Source organism: Peromyscus maniculatus, chromosome 16 (assembly GCF_049852395.1).
Source record: "Peromyscus maniculatus bairdii isolate BWxNUB_F1_BW_parent chromosome 16, HU_Pman_BW_mat_3.1, whole genome shotgun sequence".
NCBI lineage: Eukaryota > Metazoa > Chordata > Mammalia > Rodentia > Cricetidae > Peromyscus > Peromyscus maniculatus.
Window position 1 is genome coordinate 44543332 of NC_134867.1, and position 19779 is coordinate 44563110.

Sequence of the window (19779 nt, forward strand, 5' to 3'; positions counted from 1 at the left end):
AGCAAATAAAGACTGGCCCCTGAAATGTTTAGAATGAAGAAAAACCAGACCTTTTTTTGGGGAAAATGTTAGATGTTATAACTACTGAGTGGAAAGAATTGGCAAGTTTTATAAAATTAAACATACTCACACCTTTTTTACCCAGCACTTCCTTTTCTGGTACTTACCCAAGAGAAACAAAAACATATGTCTAGAAAAAGAGCTTGCTTGTTGGAAATTTATTCATAACAGCCAAAATCTGGAAACAACCCAGATATGTACATCTGAGCAATTGATAAACAAGATTGTGGTGTTATTCAGTATCATATGGAATTGACAAATGATGTAGCCTAGAATATGGGTGAATTTTGTAGAAATGCTGATCAAAAGAAGAATCTAATGGTACACTGTTCATGTTTGCCTGTAAATAATGTAGACAAATTCATTCTAATACAAAAAAATGAAAAATACTTTGAAGGGTTTTTTATGGGGGCAAGGGGAAATGGATCTGAAAGTGCTATAAAGAAATATTTCGATTAGTTAGAAATTACATATATTGTATATTTACACCAACATCTATTTATCAAAATAATAATTTATATATTTAATGTTTATACATCTCAAATGATATCAGTTTTATTGAAAAAAATGTCAGTATTGCACTATTTCTAGGCTTCTTTGGGGTGAGCTGACAGTTATAAAGTGGCTTACTCTGGGATAAGGTGGATAGGCAAATACAGAGGGCAGCACTTTGGTAGGAACTAAGTACAAGGAGAGAGAGAGATGTAGAGATGTACATTGTGTTGCAAAATTAGAGGATCTTAATTCATGCTTCTGAAGACATTGGTTTATATATACACACTTATGCATATGGATATGTGCTATTTTAATGTGTATAATGTGCATGTTTTCATGAATATGTACTTACAGTGTGTATGTAATATCTGTAAAAAGCATATACAGCCTAGTTACTGTTTCTCTATACCAAGACAATCTAAAAACAATGGAGCCCAGCAACAGAGAGCAGCCTGGGTACCTGATTTGATTCTCAGCACCTGTCTTTTGTAACAGGAACTCTTGTAAAAAAAAAAAAAAAAAAAAAAACTGCATTGTAGTTCGGGTCAGGAAAGCAGTGCATTAGGTTGGACCTTCTTGTGCCAGAAAATCATAGTATGGTATTTTACACTTGGAAAATTGAGATAGGAAGATTTAAGTTGAAGGCCAGCCTAAGCTATGTTGAGACCCTACCTCTAGGTAGGTGGGTGGGTGGGTGGATGGATGGATGGATGGATGGATGGATGGATGGATGGATGGATGGATGGATGGATGGATGGATGGATGAGTAAGTAAGTAAGTAAATAAGGGGGTGGAAGGAAAAGAGGAAAAATTTGAGCATCAGTACAAGTCTGATAACAGTTGACAATAACCTAAGTTTATAAATCAGTGGGGCCATAGTGTTAAATGTAATAAAATGAGTAAGTGATGGAAGAACAGAAAAACTCTTTATAGCATTTGAAGCCTATTAACTATCTCCCCTCACATTACTTAATAGCTTCAATGAGAGAAACCATGAATTTATAAGGGAAAAACATGGACCTCTTTAAGCAGGTTGGGAAACCTGGCATCACTAGTATTGGAGAAAGCCAACATCACCATTACCTATTCAATATTAAGTAGTCTGTGGCAGTGCTGTTCAAAATATATAATGTGAACCAAACATGAAGAAACATCCAACAGATCTAATCAATAGACATTTTATAACTATGCTAGCATTTTTTTATGTCAGGGTCAGGAGAAACAGTCTTTATCAGATTGAAATTAAATAGCCATGATTACTCAGTATGACTAAATAATGCATGCGTCTCTTAGACTAGCTCTCTGCCTTGGGAGAAGGAAATGCAGAGGACATTACTGGCGCAGTTGACAGAATGTTACGGTTGTGAAGCAGATAGTACTCCTGTGTGTGAATATTCCTGATCTTGATTCTGTTGTGTATGAGATTGTCTTCCCTCTGAGAAAAATGATTGCAAGATGTGGGGAATAGCTTGACCAGATGTAATATATCTACCTATATGTAATATAATATATACTGTTGTAGCTAGAGTTTTCCTGCCTGGCCCATAGTCAGGACAAATCTCTCTCATCCACCAGTCCCACAGCTGCTCAGACCCAACCAAGTAAACACAGAGACTTACATTGCTTACAAACTGCATGTCCGTGACAGGCTTCTTGCTAACTGTTCTTATAGCTTAAATTAATCCATTTCCATAAATCTATACCTTGCCACCCACGTGGCTCGTGGCTTACCGGCATCTTCACATGCTGCTTGTCCTGGCGGCAGCTGGCAGTGACTCCTTCTGCCTTCCTGTTCTTTCTTTTCTCCTCTCTGTTAGTCCCGCCTATACTTCCTGCCTAGTCGCTGGCCAATCAGTGTTTTATTTATTGACCAATCAGAGCAACACATTTGCCATACAGAACATCCCACAGCATACTGTTGTTAAAACTTCCCCATAAGTTTAATGAAACTATATTATTAAATATTTGAACATACATACCAATGTTATGATAATAGAATAGATAAATTTTAATATGTGGATTTAATTTTAATTTTTGAAGTAAAAGTTTGCTCTCCTCTTTAAAATCTTGTTTTGTGAGATTATGGTTGCTTTGAAAATTATGCACCTATAAAACTCTTGTCTAAACCTGTCAGAAAGTGTATGTAATAAGTAATTACAAGTACTTCAGTATATAGTCACTATTATAACAATTTTTATTGCTTGTTTCTCAAGTATTCCTTACTATATTTCATTGCTCCAGGCACTATATAGACCATCATTTGTTTATATGATATATTTTAGGGACCAGAAGTAAATGTGCTGTAAGCACTAAGAGATTGCTAGCCTTTTTTTTTTTGTTTTGTTTTTTTGGTTTTGTTTTTTTTTTTTTTTTTTGTTTTTGTTTTTTGGTTTTTTTTTGGTTGCTTTAAAATTTTTCCAAAAGCTGTAAATTCCCTCTCAGGAATTTTTTTTCCACTTCTTTTTATAACTTGGGGATTTTATCAATATCCTCAACATTATCCACTGAACCCCAAGTCATTGTATATTCAAGTTTAACAAAAAAAAAAAAGTTTATTGCTACATTTCAATAGCTGTAATTGACAAATCAAAGGTAGAAATAAGAATTTGTAAGTAAGTTGATTTGGAAAGGCCTTGCTGAGAATCAGGCAACATTTTAGCAAAACCTTAAAGATGATGAGGGAAAAAAAGCACAAAGATAGTCCAGGAGGAGGCAGTTTTATATGGAATTCATACTGTTTATCAAGTACCATCATGATTCTGAAGCTAATATGAACTACTCATCCAAGACTGGGTAGCAAGGGGAATTCTGTGACTGAATGGAAAATAGCAGGGAGAAGAATAGAGATTAAGATGAGGAGGGAGAATTCAAGCATAGTGGCTAAGAATTGTCTTTATCTAAACAGTCACTATTTTCAGGGCAGTAGACAGGGATTGACTAGGAAAAGCAGACATTAAATAATCAATATGAGAGATATTGCTTGTTCAGACCTGACTTTGCAGTGGAGGTCATGATGACAAGTAGTTGGATTCTGAGTGTGTGTCTGTCATAGCACTGATAGAAGTAGATGATAAGAGTATGACTGAGAGCATGGCCTTGAGCAGCTGTTGAGAATGGTGTTGCAAGCCATATATGGTAGCGTACTGTAATCCCAGCACTCAGGAGGCAAAGACCACAGAGGGTCATGAGTTCCAGGCCAACCTAGTTTAAGCCTAGCCTAGTTAGTACCTCAGAGCAATAGCAAATAACAAAAAAGAGAACTGCCATTCAGACATGTCAGAATTGACATAAAAAGGAAGAAGTTTGGTGAAGGGATCAATGGAGCTGAACTTTGAGAAGATTCTATTGTAGTAGTTGCTTATTGTCAGTTGAAATATAACACTGAGGTCTAAAAGATCATTATACGTTTATTAGGAATTTATTTCTTCTACTAGGAAAATATTTCCTAATAAAAAGAATATTTCCCCCACATCTGATGCTTTTTACTAGGTTTTAAAATGTGGCTATCCCTCATATATTGCCTCTAAGTAAGAAAATTATATGGAGGATGGGGCAGGGGGAGGCTACCAAGCCTAGAAGTGAAGTGTTTAATTAGATGTGTTAGTTTTGAGGTTTGAAAGAGTCTAAAAGAAGGCGTAAATTTGAGACTTTTTTATATGTTGTTGTTTAAAGCCAACATGACCAAGGCAATTTTTATAAAAGAAAGTACTTCAATGGGGGCTTGCTCAATTTCAGAGGGATAGTCCATTATTATGATGGCTGGAAGCAGACAAGCATGGTGCTGGAGCTCAGAGCTTTGCATCATGATCCACAGAGTGCAAAATTGGGCCTGGCCTGGGCTTTTAAAACCTCAAAGCCCACCTCCAGCTACCCACCTCCTCCAACAAGGGCACACCTAATCCAAGCAGTTCATCAACTAGGAACTAAGCAAGCATATGAGTCTATGGGTACCATTCTGATTCAAACCATCACCCTGGAACAGAATCATGGTTAAGTGGGGAAGAAGAGGTATCTAAGGACTAATTGGTAGAAGTCCAGGCCGTGTATAACAAGAACAAGCCCGTATAAAGGATTGATTGCAATGTCATCAAGGAAAAAAGAAAATCACGAGACCTGCAGAGCCCGTAAACCAAATAGAAATGGAGATTAAAGCAATGGGAGTGATACAAGGTCTCAGGGTCCAGAAAGTGCAGAATGAGTAGAAAGTGCCATGTAGTATAGGGTGAATACAGAAGTGTTCAGAAATACTAACATTGATGAACGCAGGCAACGTGAGTGATGAGGATATTTGTGATGTTGAATCTAGGTAGTTTAAGACAAAAAGTCAGGGAGGAAGAACTAAAGGTCACTGGGGCTCTCCTGAAAGTGAAGTCTGTGTGTGCCAGAAACTGGTTATATTGGCTTTTCTAAGTACACAAGCTTGGGGCGAATTTGTTTTTTGTTTGTAATTAAATCTCCTTTCATTCCTGTGTGCACTTAGTTAGAGAACACCTGATCCAGCTTTGTGTTCTCCTGCCAGTCGAGCAGCTCTGAGGGCTAGGCCAGGCAGTGCATTGAGAATTCAGTGGAGAGCTTCATATCCCCTGCTGACTCTACCAGGTGAAATTTGCCATCGTCAGTGATTTTCATCAGTTTAGTTACAAAACAGGAACTTGGGGCCAGGGACAGAAGTAAAAGCTCCTTTAACAATTCCTGTTTCCCAGAAAGGATGTCTTAATCAGCCAAAAGAGTGAATGGATTTTACAAATATTGACATCTTGAAATTTTCCTCTTAAAATACTGTGCATCATCAAACAGTCTCTATTTTTACACCAGCATTCAAATGTCTGTTAACTCAAGTTAAAACTGTCAGAAATTTCTGCTATATATTATTCATGCAGGGTTTTGGAAAATAGGGACTAAAAACAAAGTTTTCTTTGTTGTTGGAAATATTTTTTTCATATGTTTACTAATATAGACCCTCTAACTTAAACTACTACTCTCCTAAAACTTTACATGCTTAGTAACGGTGCTGAGGGTGCTTTAAACTTCTCACAGTGTGAAACCAGGAGTGGATCTTAGGCAGTCAATCTGCGGACGAGGTTAACTTACATAAAGATGCAGTTCATTTGTGTACAGAAGTATCCTCTTTTTACTAGATACATCCTAAATACACATTAAGTAATTGACCTTCTAAGTTATTCCCCCTTGGTTCGTATATTTCCATCTGAATTACAAGTTGTATCATGATCGTTGCAGCTTGCCAAAGTGTGCCTGGTTTATTACTAAAATATGACCATTGATAGCTAAGTAATAATGAGATTGATCAGCTCTAAGTGAAGAGAATGAAGAAGTAATATCTTACTGCTGTGGTTTGAATATGGTCTCTCCAAATAGCTGGGTGTTAGATGCTTATTTCCTTGGATCCCCTGCATGGAAATGGTAGGACCTTGTAGAAATCTCTGACCATTGACAACATGCCCACCAGGGATACCGTGAGACCCAGGCCTTTTTCTCTTATTTCTTGGAAGTAAAGTGTGTGTTTTCTTCTCCAGCAGAAGCTGAGAGCAGAACTTTGGATGAAAGGGCTCACATTTAGAGATGGCAGTTACTGGTGGGCCTTCATGTTGGACTGTATGGAATGTTTGTGCTGTCTCCTTCATCCTGTCTCCCTCAGCAGTTAGCGTAGTGTCTGCCTTAAGGAAATAACAAATAATTACTAACTTCCTGCAAGCCCAGGGGGCTATTTGGGAATAAATATTTGAGCTGAGCCTTGAAGAAGAGGAGACATTTGACCACAAGCTGACCATGGTAGAAAAGGGAGAATAGCGTGAGGAAATAGCATGCAGGAAATGGCATGACTGGGACTAAAGCAGAATCATTAATGTGGAAGGCTTTGAATGCCAGATCAAAGTGGGGTTTTGTTCACCTGTAAAGGAAGTAAAATATAACTTGCTTACACTTCAAGATGATTGTGGAGGGCCAAATAGGAAAGTGTATAAAAGTGCTTTATAACCTGGAGGGTGATAAAAAGTTGTTGACTAAAACTTGAATCTTGTTTTGGATTTCTCTTATCCAACTCACCCATAATCTTCTTACCCATCCAGATTGAGTTTCCATTCATTTTAACTTCTCTTTATTTCCGCCTTTCTGACTGCATAGACCTTTCTTTCTCTCTAGCCTGGCCTTGCCCTTCCCTCCTCCTTTTCACATCATGTTTGTCTTAAAAAGACCAAACCAAAAATACCATTTCTCCTCCCAGGGATCGTTAGCATACTTTTTTCTTTCTGAATTTGTGGTGATTTGAAAGAATGGTCCCCAAAAGAAGTGGCACTACTAGAACATGGCTTGTTGAAGTAGGTGTGGCTTTGATGAAGGAAGTATCTCACTGTGGGGACAGGCTTTGAGGTCTCTTTTGCTCAAGCTTCCCTCAGTGTGACTGTTAGTCGATTTCCTGTCACCTGCAAGATGTAGCACTTCAACTCCAATACCGCATCTGCCATGCTCCCCAACATGATGGTAATGGACTGAACCTCTGAAACTGTAAGCTAGCCACCCCAGTTAAGTGTTTTCTTTGTAAGAGTTGCCATGGTCATGGATTCTCTTACAGCAATAGAAACCCTAACTAAGACAGAAATATTTAAACACTTACCACAAGAGACAAGTTTAATGTTCCCTACTTGTAGCTGATGTAATATGTTTCCTGTGTTCGTAGTTGGATGATTAGCTCCAAGGGGCAAATAGAACACAGGCTTACTTTATATTTCTTTCTTGCTAATTTAAAGTCTTAATAGCAAATGTTTATTAAACTACAAAAATATCCATAGTAACTGCATATTTAAAATAAGTAATAACTTCAATTTTACAACTGGAGGATAGGATAATGAGCATTTTAAAATAATGTCATTTGTAGATATGGGATTCAAGTGTACATGTAAACCCAGAAACTCTTGAGTTAGATAATTTAGTGTTTGTACACCATCAGTCCCAGTTTGTATGGGATTTTGAAAACAAAACTAGTAGAAACTCAGTGCTTTGACATTTTTGTTTGGTTTTATTTTGTTTTTATTAAAGGCAGTGAAAGAGAAGGGAAAAAAACAGCAACCCATATGCTAATGCTGTTTCTGTAGGTCAGAAACTACTAGTGTGGTGTGGTGCCTGGTGCTATAATCCCAGCACTTGGGAGGCTGAAGCAAGAGAATTGCCCCAAGTTTAAGACCAGCCTGGATTATATAGTACTCACAAGCCTAGACAGCCAGCCTAGGCCTTGGAATGATACCCTGTTTCAGAAGTCCTCCAAATCCAAACAAGTTCAGCAGTCAAACTTCGGAAATTTCAAATTGTCCTATATAACTATATAATCAATTCAGTTGAAGTTCCTAACCTGAATAATGCATACATAGCCAAGCAATTCCGTTACTGGAGAAAGTGATAATTTCTGTTAGCACACATTCATCTGATAGGAGATGTTGTTATGCAGCTGCTGTGTACTAGAACAAAACCAGAGACATGTACAGAAGGCGAACGGTAGACTGCCTTTGGTGATGTAAGTGTTTTTATAGATGAGAAAATGTTTTATAAATATAAATAGGTAATTATAAATTATGGCAATTGTTAAAAAATTAATTACTTAGTTTAGATTGGGTAGGTCAGGAAAACCTTTGTGAGGAATTAATATTTGATGCACCCCATAAGGAATGAGTAGGTAGTAAGTAAATATACCTTATGAGAAAAAGTAGAAACAGCATATGTGGACCTGGACATGTTTAGAGATAGAAACTGTCCAGAAAGCTGCATGATAGAGTGAAGAGGATATGGAAGACTGAGGAGCTTAGACAGTTATGAACCAAGTAGGAAAGACTTTTATATATAGCCCAAGTGCATGGGGAAGCCACTGAAAAGATTGATATGAATGGGTTTATGTTTTAGAAGATTGATCTGAGCACTTGATGGGGAAAATACAGAGGAAGATAGGTTAAAAATATAGAGACATATTAGGAGGTTAAGGGAATCTTAGAAATGTGGAGATAAAGAACATTATGATTTTCAAAAGCAAAATCAGGTGAATTAGATGGAAGTGGGCAGAGATAAGGTAGGGGTGCTAAAAATGTCTCTCACAGATACCTGTCTTCAATGAAGGAAGTTAACTGAGAGAAGAAGAGACTGGGGAGAATCAAGAAAGCAATTTGGGGCAGATTAATTTTAGTTGTATATGTGACTTCATAGTAGAAATAACCGCATTATCAGATACTTGTCAGAAGCAAATTTAGGCTAGTTACATACGTTTAAGATGAATAAAGACAACAGAAGCCATATAAATCAGTATGTAGATATACAAACAAGTTGAATGACGGCCGTCCTGATGCTTGTGGGAATTGTGTAAGCAGTATAGGGAAGAAAGATGGGCTGCTATGAGTTAACCCAGTGTACCTGAGAATAAATGCTAAGATGGTGTGAAGCGGGGAATGCAGGGACAGGGCAGTGGAAGAGCAGGTGAGAGATGTCGTGTTAATGGATCTGCATGAATGCATCCTTTGAAGGAACTGCCACCCAGCTCAGATACACTGCCAAATAAAGGTAATCCCAGTGGTCCAAAGCCTCCATGTTTAAAGAAGTTAGAAATAATGGGTTTCTGTAACTTTGCTGATACTGTGGCAAACATAAGCGATGTTTAAAGTCCTATATGAGTCTCATTGACTGCTCCACTAGTTTTCAGTCTCTGCTAGAATAGGAGGAGCCTTCAGACTATTTGGAACCTGGATAGGGGCTTAGGTAGCAAAAAATGGAGGAAGGAAAAAAATAGTCCCAAAATGGGACTGACTGTTTCACAAACAGAAATGGCCCAGGGTTTAATATGTTGCTGTCAGGTTTGACAAGGGAAGGCTAGAAATGTCCACTGGGCTTGCCCAAGAGAAATAGGTTATTGGTGACATTAGCAAGAGAAGCTCCTCTTCGGTGATATACAGACCCGTGCCACTAAAGAGGTGGGTACATTCAAGTTGTCTGACTTAGTGTGTGACCCGAGTGAACTGAAAGGAAATAAAACAAGCACACGTGCCAATGAGCTGAACAGTAAAACCAGGAAGACCCAAGTGTGGACAGTTGTTTTGAGAACTTGTTGAAATGGAACAAAATACAGTCAAACCTGAATGAGGGGACAGGAAGGAGGCCTTGGGGCTGACCCAGGAAAGTTCAGGCTCCTTAGTGAAAGACATTTGCAGTTCCTCTTTAGACAACAGAATAAAACCCTCCCTCCCCGCTTGAGAACTCAGGTGGTCAGATCAAGCATTTAGGTAGCAGTATATGACAACTTAGAAGTGAAAATTAACCACATATCACTTTTATCATCTTAGTTTTATTTTCATGGATTTGTATGTATCTTTATAGAAAAAAGTTATTTATTGTCTCTGTCTTGTTTATTTTAGCTTAAAATTCCATTTAACCTATTTCTCTAGGAACCCAAGAGATAGGAATTTTGGTGGCAAGACACACAAACACTTCCCTTGTGGCCTTTTTTTGTGATGTGATGCCATAGTGTTCTAATGAAAAGACCTCGTGGAGTCTACCAGCCCTGACCACTGGAAGAATCAGCAGTAGAATGTAGAGATGGTCAGACTCTCAGCACTGCACCCCACAAATAGAGACTGCATCTCAGGAATGTGACTTAGCCCATGTTAGTACTTCTCGTTTGTATTTTATCCTGCTCTGATGGTGCTACAAATATATTCCCTTTTAGAATGTGAAACACAGAAAGTATGCAAGGTGGAAGGCGACGTATATCCATAACTGCTTAAAGAATGGGGAGACTCCTCAAGCAGGCCCTGTTGGAATAGACGAAGATAACGGTATGTACTTATGAGTCCTAAGTAGAAATGTTCCTGTAGAATCTTGAGTTTTCAGATTTCAAGGTTTTCAGATGATACTGGTGACTACTTCATCTACAGTAATTATAAAACCAGGAACATAGGGACATTTAAGATTAAAGCCATACAGGTGCTGTCTGTCCATTTCAGCCAAGTGTCTTCACTGTCTCCTATATCTGCCCAGACTTCATCTCTGCATAGGAAAGTCAGTCCACTTTCAGTGTGACCTAGAAATGTTCCCAAACCCCAGTGAATATTGTATTAGTGCTGTGATGTTTTTGTGTGTTATTTTTAGTTGTTCTGTATTGGCCGGGAACAGGGTAATACTTTACATGGCTCCAAAAATTACAGATCATACAAAAGTGGGAAGTGAATTTTTAATTTCCATATACTCATCTTCCTAGATCCTACCAAAGCTCAGATAGTAAATACTTTACAGAGATTATTTTTTATAGAAGGAAGGAAGGGTACTCATATATAGATAGTCTCTTTTCCACACAATTTATAATACAGTGTTTTGCCCTTGACTTACAAAAGAAAATCTTTGTACAGGAGAATTTTGATATTATTACATAGTAAGTGGGTTTATACAATTTAATCATGAAAAATATGAAAATCTTATTATTTCTATCTGACCTGTAGTTAATATGGAAGGGAAAAATGTTTTTCCCTTTTTTTAAAAACAGATACTAGAAATGTAGTTAATATACCATTTTCGCTGAACTGAGAATAATCCAGATGATGCTTCCATTTTATGAGATGATTTGGGGGCATCTGTGGAGGTGATTATTTACAGCAGGAGTCACTAAGCTTTCTTAGTGGATCAGGAAGTATATATAAAGGATATAAGTGTATATATAAGTGTATAAGGATATGAACCACATATCTGTAGCAGAAATCTTAGATGGTCTTAGTAATAAAATCAAACCTGAGCCAGGTATTGGGGTGAACTGGAAGATCAGAGAACCAGAGCAAGCCACAGCTACCTCACCTCGCCGGATCCTCAGCTGGTCTTGTTTCCTCAGACTGGAGGCCTCTGAGTCCTCATCCAGAATGGGTCTCAGCTGAACTGCTTCTCAAAAGCCCGAATGGTTAACCGGACCAAATGCTTCTAGTTTCTGGTCCTCACGCCTTATATATCTTTCTGCTCTCTGCCTTACTTCCTGGGATTAAAGGCTCACTTTCTGAGATTAAAGGCGTGTGTCACCATGCCTGGCCTTTTCCAATGTGGCCTTGAACTCACAGAGATCCAGAGAGATTTCTACCTCTGGAGTGCTAGGATTAAAGGTGTGAGTGCCACCATTTTCTAGCCTTTGTATCTAGTGGCTCTTCTGTCTCTGACCCAAGATAAGTTTATTAGGGTGCACAATATTTGGGGTAACACAATACCACCACACATAGCCTTAGTACAGATGTTCAGTTCTGCTGTTACAATGAAGAAATGACTGTGGGCAGTGGGCAGACAGGTGTACATAGTTATGTTCAGTTTTCTGTTTGTCAGAGTTGGCCAACTACAGTCTAACTCGTTTTCTTATTGTGTTGAATAAAGTGACGAGAGTGTCCAACTTTGAAATAACTTTACATTGTGAATAAACCTCACTTGGCCATGATGTGTTATTTTTTTCTTACACAGATGAATTCCATTCATTGCTACTATGGTGATGAGAATTTTTGTGTTGATGATATTCATAACTCAAATTGTTCTAGAATTTTTTTGGGGGGGAGGATTAAATTGTTATACTCACGGGGCAGCTCATAAATACCTGTGTCTCCTTCAGGGGACCCAGCTACCAGCTTCTATGGGTATCTGCACTCACTTGGACATATCTGACAAGATACACATAAAAAATGTTATACTTCATAAATAAAATTTGAAAATTTCTGGTCCATTTCTGTTCCTTGTTTTAAATAGGTTGAAAGTTATCTGCTCTTTTAATACTTAGTAGAAATATTCTATGTATAGGTCTATGCCTATAATTCTAGCCCACAAGAAGACTGAGGCAGAAGGATTTCTCTGAGCAGAAAGACAACCAGGTTTATGTAACCAGACATTACCTGAAGAAAATTAGAAGAACGAACGGGGGAGGGAGGGCCGCGGAGGAGGAGTCAGCTGTTGTGAAACACTCTTTGGCATAATTCTTAATCTGTGTCCACCCACTAAATGAATTTATACTAATGAGGCAAGTACTTCTCTCAACCCATTTTAGTAACCTCTAGGTGTGAATATGGTCCTTCCCATTAGCTCTAAGTTACAGTTTGATATAGACCTATATACAAGATTGCATGCATCCACTGTCAAATGTAACAATGATGCTGAGTATCTGGCTCAGGGACCATTGTGGAAAAGGGGGTGGAAATATTGTATGAGCCAGAATACTAGGAAGTGTTCTATGAAACAGTCTCTCCTAGAAATGGCTCTGTAAAGAAGACCATGGCAATATCAGGGAACATGTTAATAAGGAAAAAGGAAAACTTTGCAGGGTCTCACCCCAAGACAAAGAACTACAGAAACAGACTCAGCAGGTTGCACACACACACACACACACACACACACACACACACACACACACATATATATATATGTGTGTGTGTGTATGTATGTATATATATTTGTGTGTGTATGTGTATATATATATATATGTCCACACATGTGCATACATCTGTGTGTGCATGCACACACGTGAGTGTGAGACTAATCGAACAGAGATTATCAGCTTGAGGATCCTGAGGTATATGGAAAGGACTCAAGTGAGGCTAGCTGAGAGGGGCTGGAGGTAAGAAGGAGGAAGTGATATAATTCTATTTCAGTTAAAAACATTTAAAAAAATAAAAGAAGAGTTAACAGGTGCCACATAAGCACTAGGAAGAATGCTGAAATCATTAATTAGTGGGACAAAACAAACCAAAAGATAACTGTGTACTTACTAAAAGCTAGAGCTCTGATTTACTGAATGACCTGTTAGTGCTGTCAAGGATGCTGATCAGCTGTAACTCATAGATGACTTACTGGAAAAGGAAAGCAAAGGTGTTAAATTGCGAATACGCTTAACATGAAGCCTAGCAGTCTAGTTATTTCCCCTAGAGCAGGTGTTCTCAACCTGTGAGTCAGACCCCTATGGGGTCAAATGACTCTTTCAACGGGTTGCCTAAGAAATATCAGAAAAATAACAGATATTTACATTACAGTTCATATCAGTAGCAAAATTATAGTTGTGAAGTGTAGCAACAAAATCATTTTATGCTTGAGGGGTTACCACAACATAAGGAACTGTATTAAACCCGCTGCCCAAAAGAAAGACAGATATATTTACACAAAGGACTGTATGTGAATGTTTGTAAGAACTTTATAATTACCTAAAATCTAGAAATAACTCAATAATACTAGTTTTTGAACACATTGGCTGTGGAACGTCCTTGTAGTTGTATACCACTGCTTTTTTAACTTTCATTAGTTGTTTTCTTTGACAGTTTCATACATGTACATAGTGATCTGATGCTCATAATGTCTCCTGATGCTTTATTATTGCCCATACTCTCTAAACACCTCCAGATCCCTTTTGCCTTTATTCTCTCTACAAATCTCTTCCACATTGGTCTGTTTTTGTTTGTTTTGTGACTGGCTAATTTGAACAAGGGCCATTTGTGTAACCATGGATTTGGAACCAGTCATCAGGACGCAGTCAGCTCATCAGTGAGAATGTGTCTTCTCCCCAGAATCTATCATCAGTAGTCCGTCATTCGGAAGGATGGTGGGAGCCCCTTCTCCCCCGTGATTAACTCTGGACAGGCCCAGTCATCTCCAGGCCCGTTGTTGGTGGCTCTGGTGCTGTGAGATTGTGATCGCATTAGCTGTGTCATTCTCTGAAGTTAGCATTTCCCAGACCTCCTCCCCATTTTCCTGATGTTAGTCTTCTTCTGCTCTTCATGATGGTCCCTGAGTTTTCAGGGGGTGATATAAATGTCCTATTTGGGGCCAACCACTCAGTTAGCACCTTGAGTAGCAATGAGTCTCATATTCACCACCATTCATTGTAAGGAGAACCATCTTTGAGCTAGGCTGAGAGTAATATTTTTCTTTGAGTGTCTCTATTTCATTTCTGTAGTGTAGGAAAAGTTGTATTTCTGCAATAGTCCATCATTGAGGAAAATCAGGAGCTCAACAGGAGCTTGAAAGCAGAAGCCATGGAAGAACACTGCTTGCTGGGTTACTTGGAAACTTATACTTTGCTTGCTTTTTTATCTAGCCCAGGGCCCCTTGCCCAGGGAATAATGCTGCCTGCCCACAGTGGGCTGGACTCCTACATAAATAATAATCAAGGCAATCCTTTGTAGACATGCTCATAGGCCAATCTGATTTGAGCAAACTTTCAATTGAGACCCTCAAGTGACTCTAGGCTATATCAAGTTGACAATAAAGGCTAACTAAGACACATATAAATATAGATATTTAGAAGGAGGCCTTGTACCATGACAGTTAAGTTAATCAGCAGTAGTAAGTTCTCCCCAGGGCCTGAAATTGAGCCATGTGTTTCTGGGGTTGGTTTTCCATTACCAGGCCTGGGTTCCCTGCTGTGGAGCTGACTTCATATCCAGGTAGAGATCAGGTAGTTACTCCCATAACTCTCATGCAATTATTGTACCACTTGATACATCTTGATTGCCTTTTTGTTTTTGTTTATGATATTGTAGTTTGTAGGGCTTAGAGCCAAGTAAAACCATTGGTGCTAACAGCCTGTTTTTCAGCTTTCAGGAGGTACTATAAAGGTTATTTATAGTTAGTTATAGTTTATGTTAGAAAGAAACATCCAATTCAGTTCTAGCTTGATTTATCTGTATCTTGGAATCAACATGTATAATGTCTTTAGTAATGGAGTCTTCTCCTCGGGGTCTGGTAGCAAGATTGTGTATTGATTTGGTAGTCTTTAGGGATTCCTTGACAAACAGTTCATTGGGGGTATCCCACACCTGACATTGGTGTTTATATTGAATAGCCCATTATCTTTAGGAGCAGCATTATCCCACTGGCAAGGTATCTCTCTTTTGGAGTTTCTCCCTCTTCCCCCAGCCTTGACTTCCTGCCCCATCCCCTTCTGTTTACAAAGTAGTAGATGTCCATATGGCTTTTTTACATGCCCCTCCATTAGCTTAACCCTTTCTCCCTCACTCATCTTCCCCATCCTTGCCTAATTTTCTACTTCTAGTGTTCCTCGTCTGTTTTCATATTACCTGTTCTCTGTTACCCATCCCCTCCCTTAAAGCATCCCTCACCCCAGGTGCACTTTTCTACTTTCCTGACTTCCAGATACTGCAAGTGAAACACACAGACCTAAGGATTTGAAGCTAGGATCTACATAGGAAAATGAACATTCAACATTTGTCTTTCTGGGGCTGAGTTACTTCACTCCATGTAACCTTTTCAGTTTCATCTATTTACCTATAAATGTAATAATTATGCTTTTCTTTACAGCTAAATGAGATTTCATTGTGCATATGTACCACATTGTCACTAGCTATCTATCCATTGATGGACGTCTAGGCTAATTCTGTTTCCTAGTTACTGTGAACAGAATGGCAGTGAATGGATGAACAAGTGTCTCAGGAGTAGAATATAAAAGTCCCTGGGTGGTATCAGCTTAAGGCTTTCCCTGGATCTGGGTGTTGCCTCAGTAAGCCTGTCACAGAAGCTGTGTCTAGGCCCCTAAGCCTGTCATGGCTGCTGTGTGGTCAAGCTAGTTTGGTGCCCCTTCACATGTTCCACTACTGCCTGGCCTCTATACTTAATCTAGTGGCTTGTTCTGTCCTCTGATCTTCAGGCAGATTTTATTAGGGTACACAGTATATCACCACAGTCGAATAATCTTCCATGTGTTAATGTACTACACTTTCATTATCTATTCATCAGTTGGTGGACATCTAGTCTGTTTCCAATTTGTGATTATTAAGAATAGAGCAGAAATGTACATAGCTGAGTAAGAATCTCTATAGTAAGATGTACAGTCCTTTGGGTATGTGCCCAAGCTGGGTCTTGAAGTTAGATTGAATTTCAACTTTTTGAGGAACCTCCATGCTAGTTTCCTTAGTGGCTGTACCAATTCCTCCTATTCCTCACTTTTTCTTCTATTATATTCTGGGTATCTAGTCTTACGTTGAGGTCCTTGATCCATTTGGAGTTGGTTGAGTTTGATACAGGGTGATAAATACGGATCTATCTTCATTCTATGTGCAGCAATCCAGTTTATTGGCACCATTTGCTGAAGAAGCTGTCTTTTCTCTAGTGCATATTGTCAGCATCTTTGTTAAAAAAAATCAGGTGTCTTTGGGTATTTGGGCATGTATCTGGGTCCCCCCCCCCCATATGATGTTTTATTACTATAGCTCTATAATACAACTTGAAATGTGGGATGGTGGTACACAGTTTATTATTCAAAATAATTTTAACTATCCTGAGGTTTTTGTGTTTCCATATGAAGTTGAATATTGTTTTCAGCAGTTTCTATGAAACATTATGTTAGAATTTTGATGAGGATTATCTTGAATGTGTAGATTGCATTTGGTAGGATGGTCATATTCATAATATTAATCTTACTGATTCTTGAGTATATTGCAGATCTTTCCATCTTCTGGTGTCTTCTTCAATTTCTTTCTTCAGTACCTTAAAGTTTTTCTTATATGAGTCTTTTACTTGCTTAGAGAGTTCCCAGTACATTTTGGGGTGTTGTTGTGAAAGATACATTACCTTTATTTTTTTCTTATCCTCTTTGTCATTTGTATATAAGAAGGCGTTTTTTTGTTTTTTGTTTTTTGGTGTGTGTGTGTGTGTGTGTGTGTGTGTGTGTGTGTGTGTGTGTGTGTGTGTGTTTAATACTGTTACTTTTACTGAAAATGTTCATCAGCTTTGGGAGTTTCCCATTGGAGTCTTTAGCATCTTTTATGTATAAAATCATATCATCTGCAAATAAGGATCCTTTGCCTTCTTCCCTATTTGCATCCTCTTGATCTCCTTCATTTGTCTTCGAATGGGAATGGAGGGAATATCCTCGTTTTATCCTTGATTTTAGTGAAAATGCTTTAAGTTTCTCTTCATTTAAGTTGTTGTTGGCTGTGGACTTGCAGTAAATTGCCTTTATTATGTTGAGGAATGTCCCTTGTATCCCTAGCCTCACTGGAGCTTTTATAATAAAGGGATGTTGCATTTTGTGAAAGATCTTTTTTTTATATAATGAAATGATCATGTATATTTTTGTCTGTCTTAGTTGGGGTTTCTATTGCTGTAAAGAGACACCATGACCCTCTTATAAAGGAAAACATTTAATTAGAGCTGACTTACAGTTTCAGAGGTTTAGTCCATTACCATCATGGCAGGAAGCATGGCTGTGTGCAAGCAGACATGGTGTTGGAGAAGGAGCTGAGAGTTCTACATCTGGATCTGCAGGCAACAGGAAAAGACTGTGACACACTGGCCAGGCTTGAGCATCTGAGACCTCAAAGTCTGCCTCTGCAGTGTTACACTTCCTCCAACAAGGCCAGTGGTCTCCTCATAGTGCCAATCCCTAACTGGATGGGCACTTGCCCTGAGGTCACCACTCCTTCTATTCCATCTAATATCAGGCATTTCTTTAATCTGTTTATCTCTTTGAACACGGGATTTAGCTCTATTCTACTTCCTAGTGCCCCTTTGCTCCTTGAACTGTACATTTTGTATTTGCTCTTGCTCAACTTGCTCTTTTTCATTATAGTTCTTCATAAGAGTGAACACTAATAGCCACAGGACAGAATCAATACTAGGCTGTTTTGAAATTTCCTCTGCAGTGTTATTAAACTAAAACTCTTCAGTTTAGCTTCAGACAGACTTTTTGGACAAGGGCAAAAAACCAACCACATTCTTAGCCAAAATATCACAAGAATGGTCTCTAGGCCATATCTGGAACCTCTTGAGTCAGGCCCCAACAGTTCAAATCCCCTCAGCACCACTGTCTTCCATGTTGCTAATAGGATGGCCCATTAAGCTCTACTTAAGTCATTCTACTGCTTTTCTAACCCAGAAGTTCACATTTCTCCAAACACCTATTATGATATACATATCTGAATATGAAATTTCTTTTTTAATTTTTATTAATCTTTGAGGAATAGTAATAATCATTTAGTAGTCTGCACATAGCAAACATTAAATAAAAGACAACTGTCAAAAAACGGTCCATTTTGGACAACACAGATGTGACCTATTTTCCCAAAAATGTCCTTATTTTTCATTTGAAGTTTGTTTTAAAGAAAGAAATGTCATGTGTAAAGAATGTGTAGCCAGGCAGTGGTGGCTCACGCCTTTAATCCCAGCACTCAGAAGACAGAGCCAGGCAGATACCTGTGAGTTTGATGCCAGCCTGGTCTACAGAGCAAGATTCAGGACAGGCACCAAAACTACACAGAGAAACCCTGTCTTGGAAAAAAAAGAAGAAGAAAGTGTAGACCTGGTGGGTACTGTCCTAAAGAAGTGATATTCACTGTCATCAAAAACTTTTTAAGAAAATTAAAAAAAAAAAATGTATAGCAATGATTTCAAGAAGTAGCCTGCTCATTAGATGCATTAGATGGAATTTTGTTTGTAGGTTTTGTTTGTCATGTGAGTGGAGGAAAATAAAAATACTTAGCAATTGTATTTCCAAATGCCTGCTTCAAGATTGTATATGTATTATATACAGATGTTGAAGAAAATGAAGATGTTGGTGCCACCTCTCTGCCCACTCAGCCACCTCAGCCATCATCATCTTCAACATATGACCCAAGCAACTTGGCACCAGGCAGCTACAGTGGGATACAGATTCCTCCAGGTGCACATGCTCCAGCTAATACGCCCGCAGAAGTGCCACACAGCACAGGTATGAACTCAGTACTGTGTCCCCATTTTCATAAAACCTAGAGTTCTGAAACTGGAGGTAGCTCGGTGGGTAAGAGCAAGCTGCACAAACCTGAGGACCTTCGTTCAGATCTCAGCACCCACAGAAAAAGTCGGCCATGGCCACATACACAGCTATAACCCAATATTAAAGAGTGGAGACAAGAGGATATCTAGGGCTTGCTACTAGCTTAGCTCCAGGTGTTTTTAAGAGACCCTACCTTCAAGGAAGGCAGAGAGGAGTAGAGCAGAGGATACCCAGTGTCCTCTGTCCTCAGCACACTCATTTGCATGCACATACACATACACCACACAGGGACCACACATACATAGGCACCGTGCACTTGCACCACACCCTCACACGTACATATGTTCCACACACAACACACGTGCACCACACACTCAGAAATGCATATGCCCACACGCAACACACATTCATGCATGCACATACACCACACTCAGGCATACACACACAAAATGTTTTTTAGAAAT

The 19779-nt window shown here is 38.8% G+C and overlaps 1 protein-coding gene across 6 annotated transcripts in view; it reads left to right on the forward strand.

Moving 5' to 3' along the window:
* The window catches only part of Vta1 (vesicle trafficking 1), a 56878-nt gene that overhangs the window by 23363 nt on the left and 13736 nt on the right, over positions 1-19779 (forward strand). For all 6 annotated transcript variants that reach the window (XM_006976667.4, XM_076552711.1, XM_015995579.3 and 3 more), the window contains 2 exons: positions 10271-10379; positions 19094-19270. In XM_006976667.4, coding sequence (XP_006976729.1) covers positions 10271-10379; positions 19094-19270 — 286 coding nt within the window. The remainder of the gene's footprint in view (positions 1-10270; positions 10380-19093; positions 19271-19779) is intronic.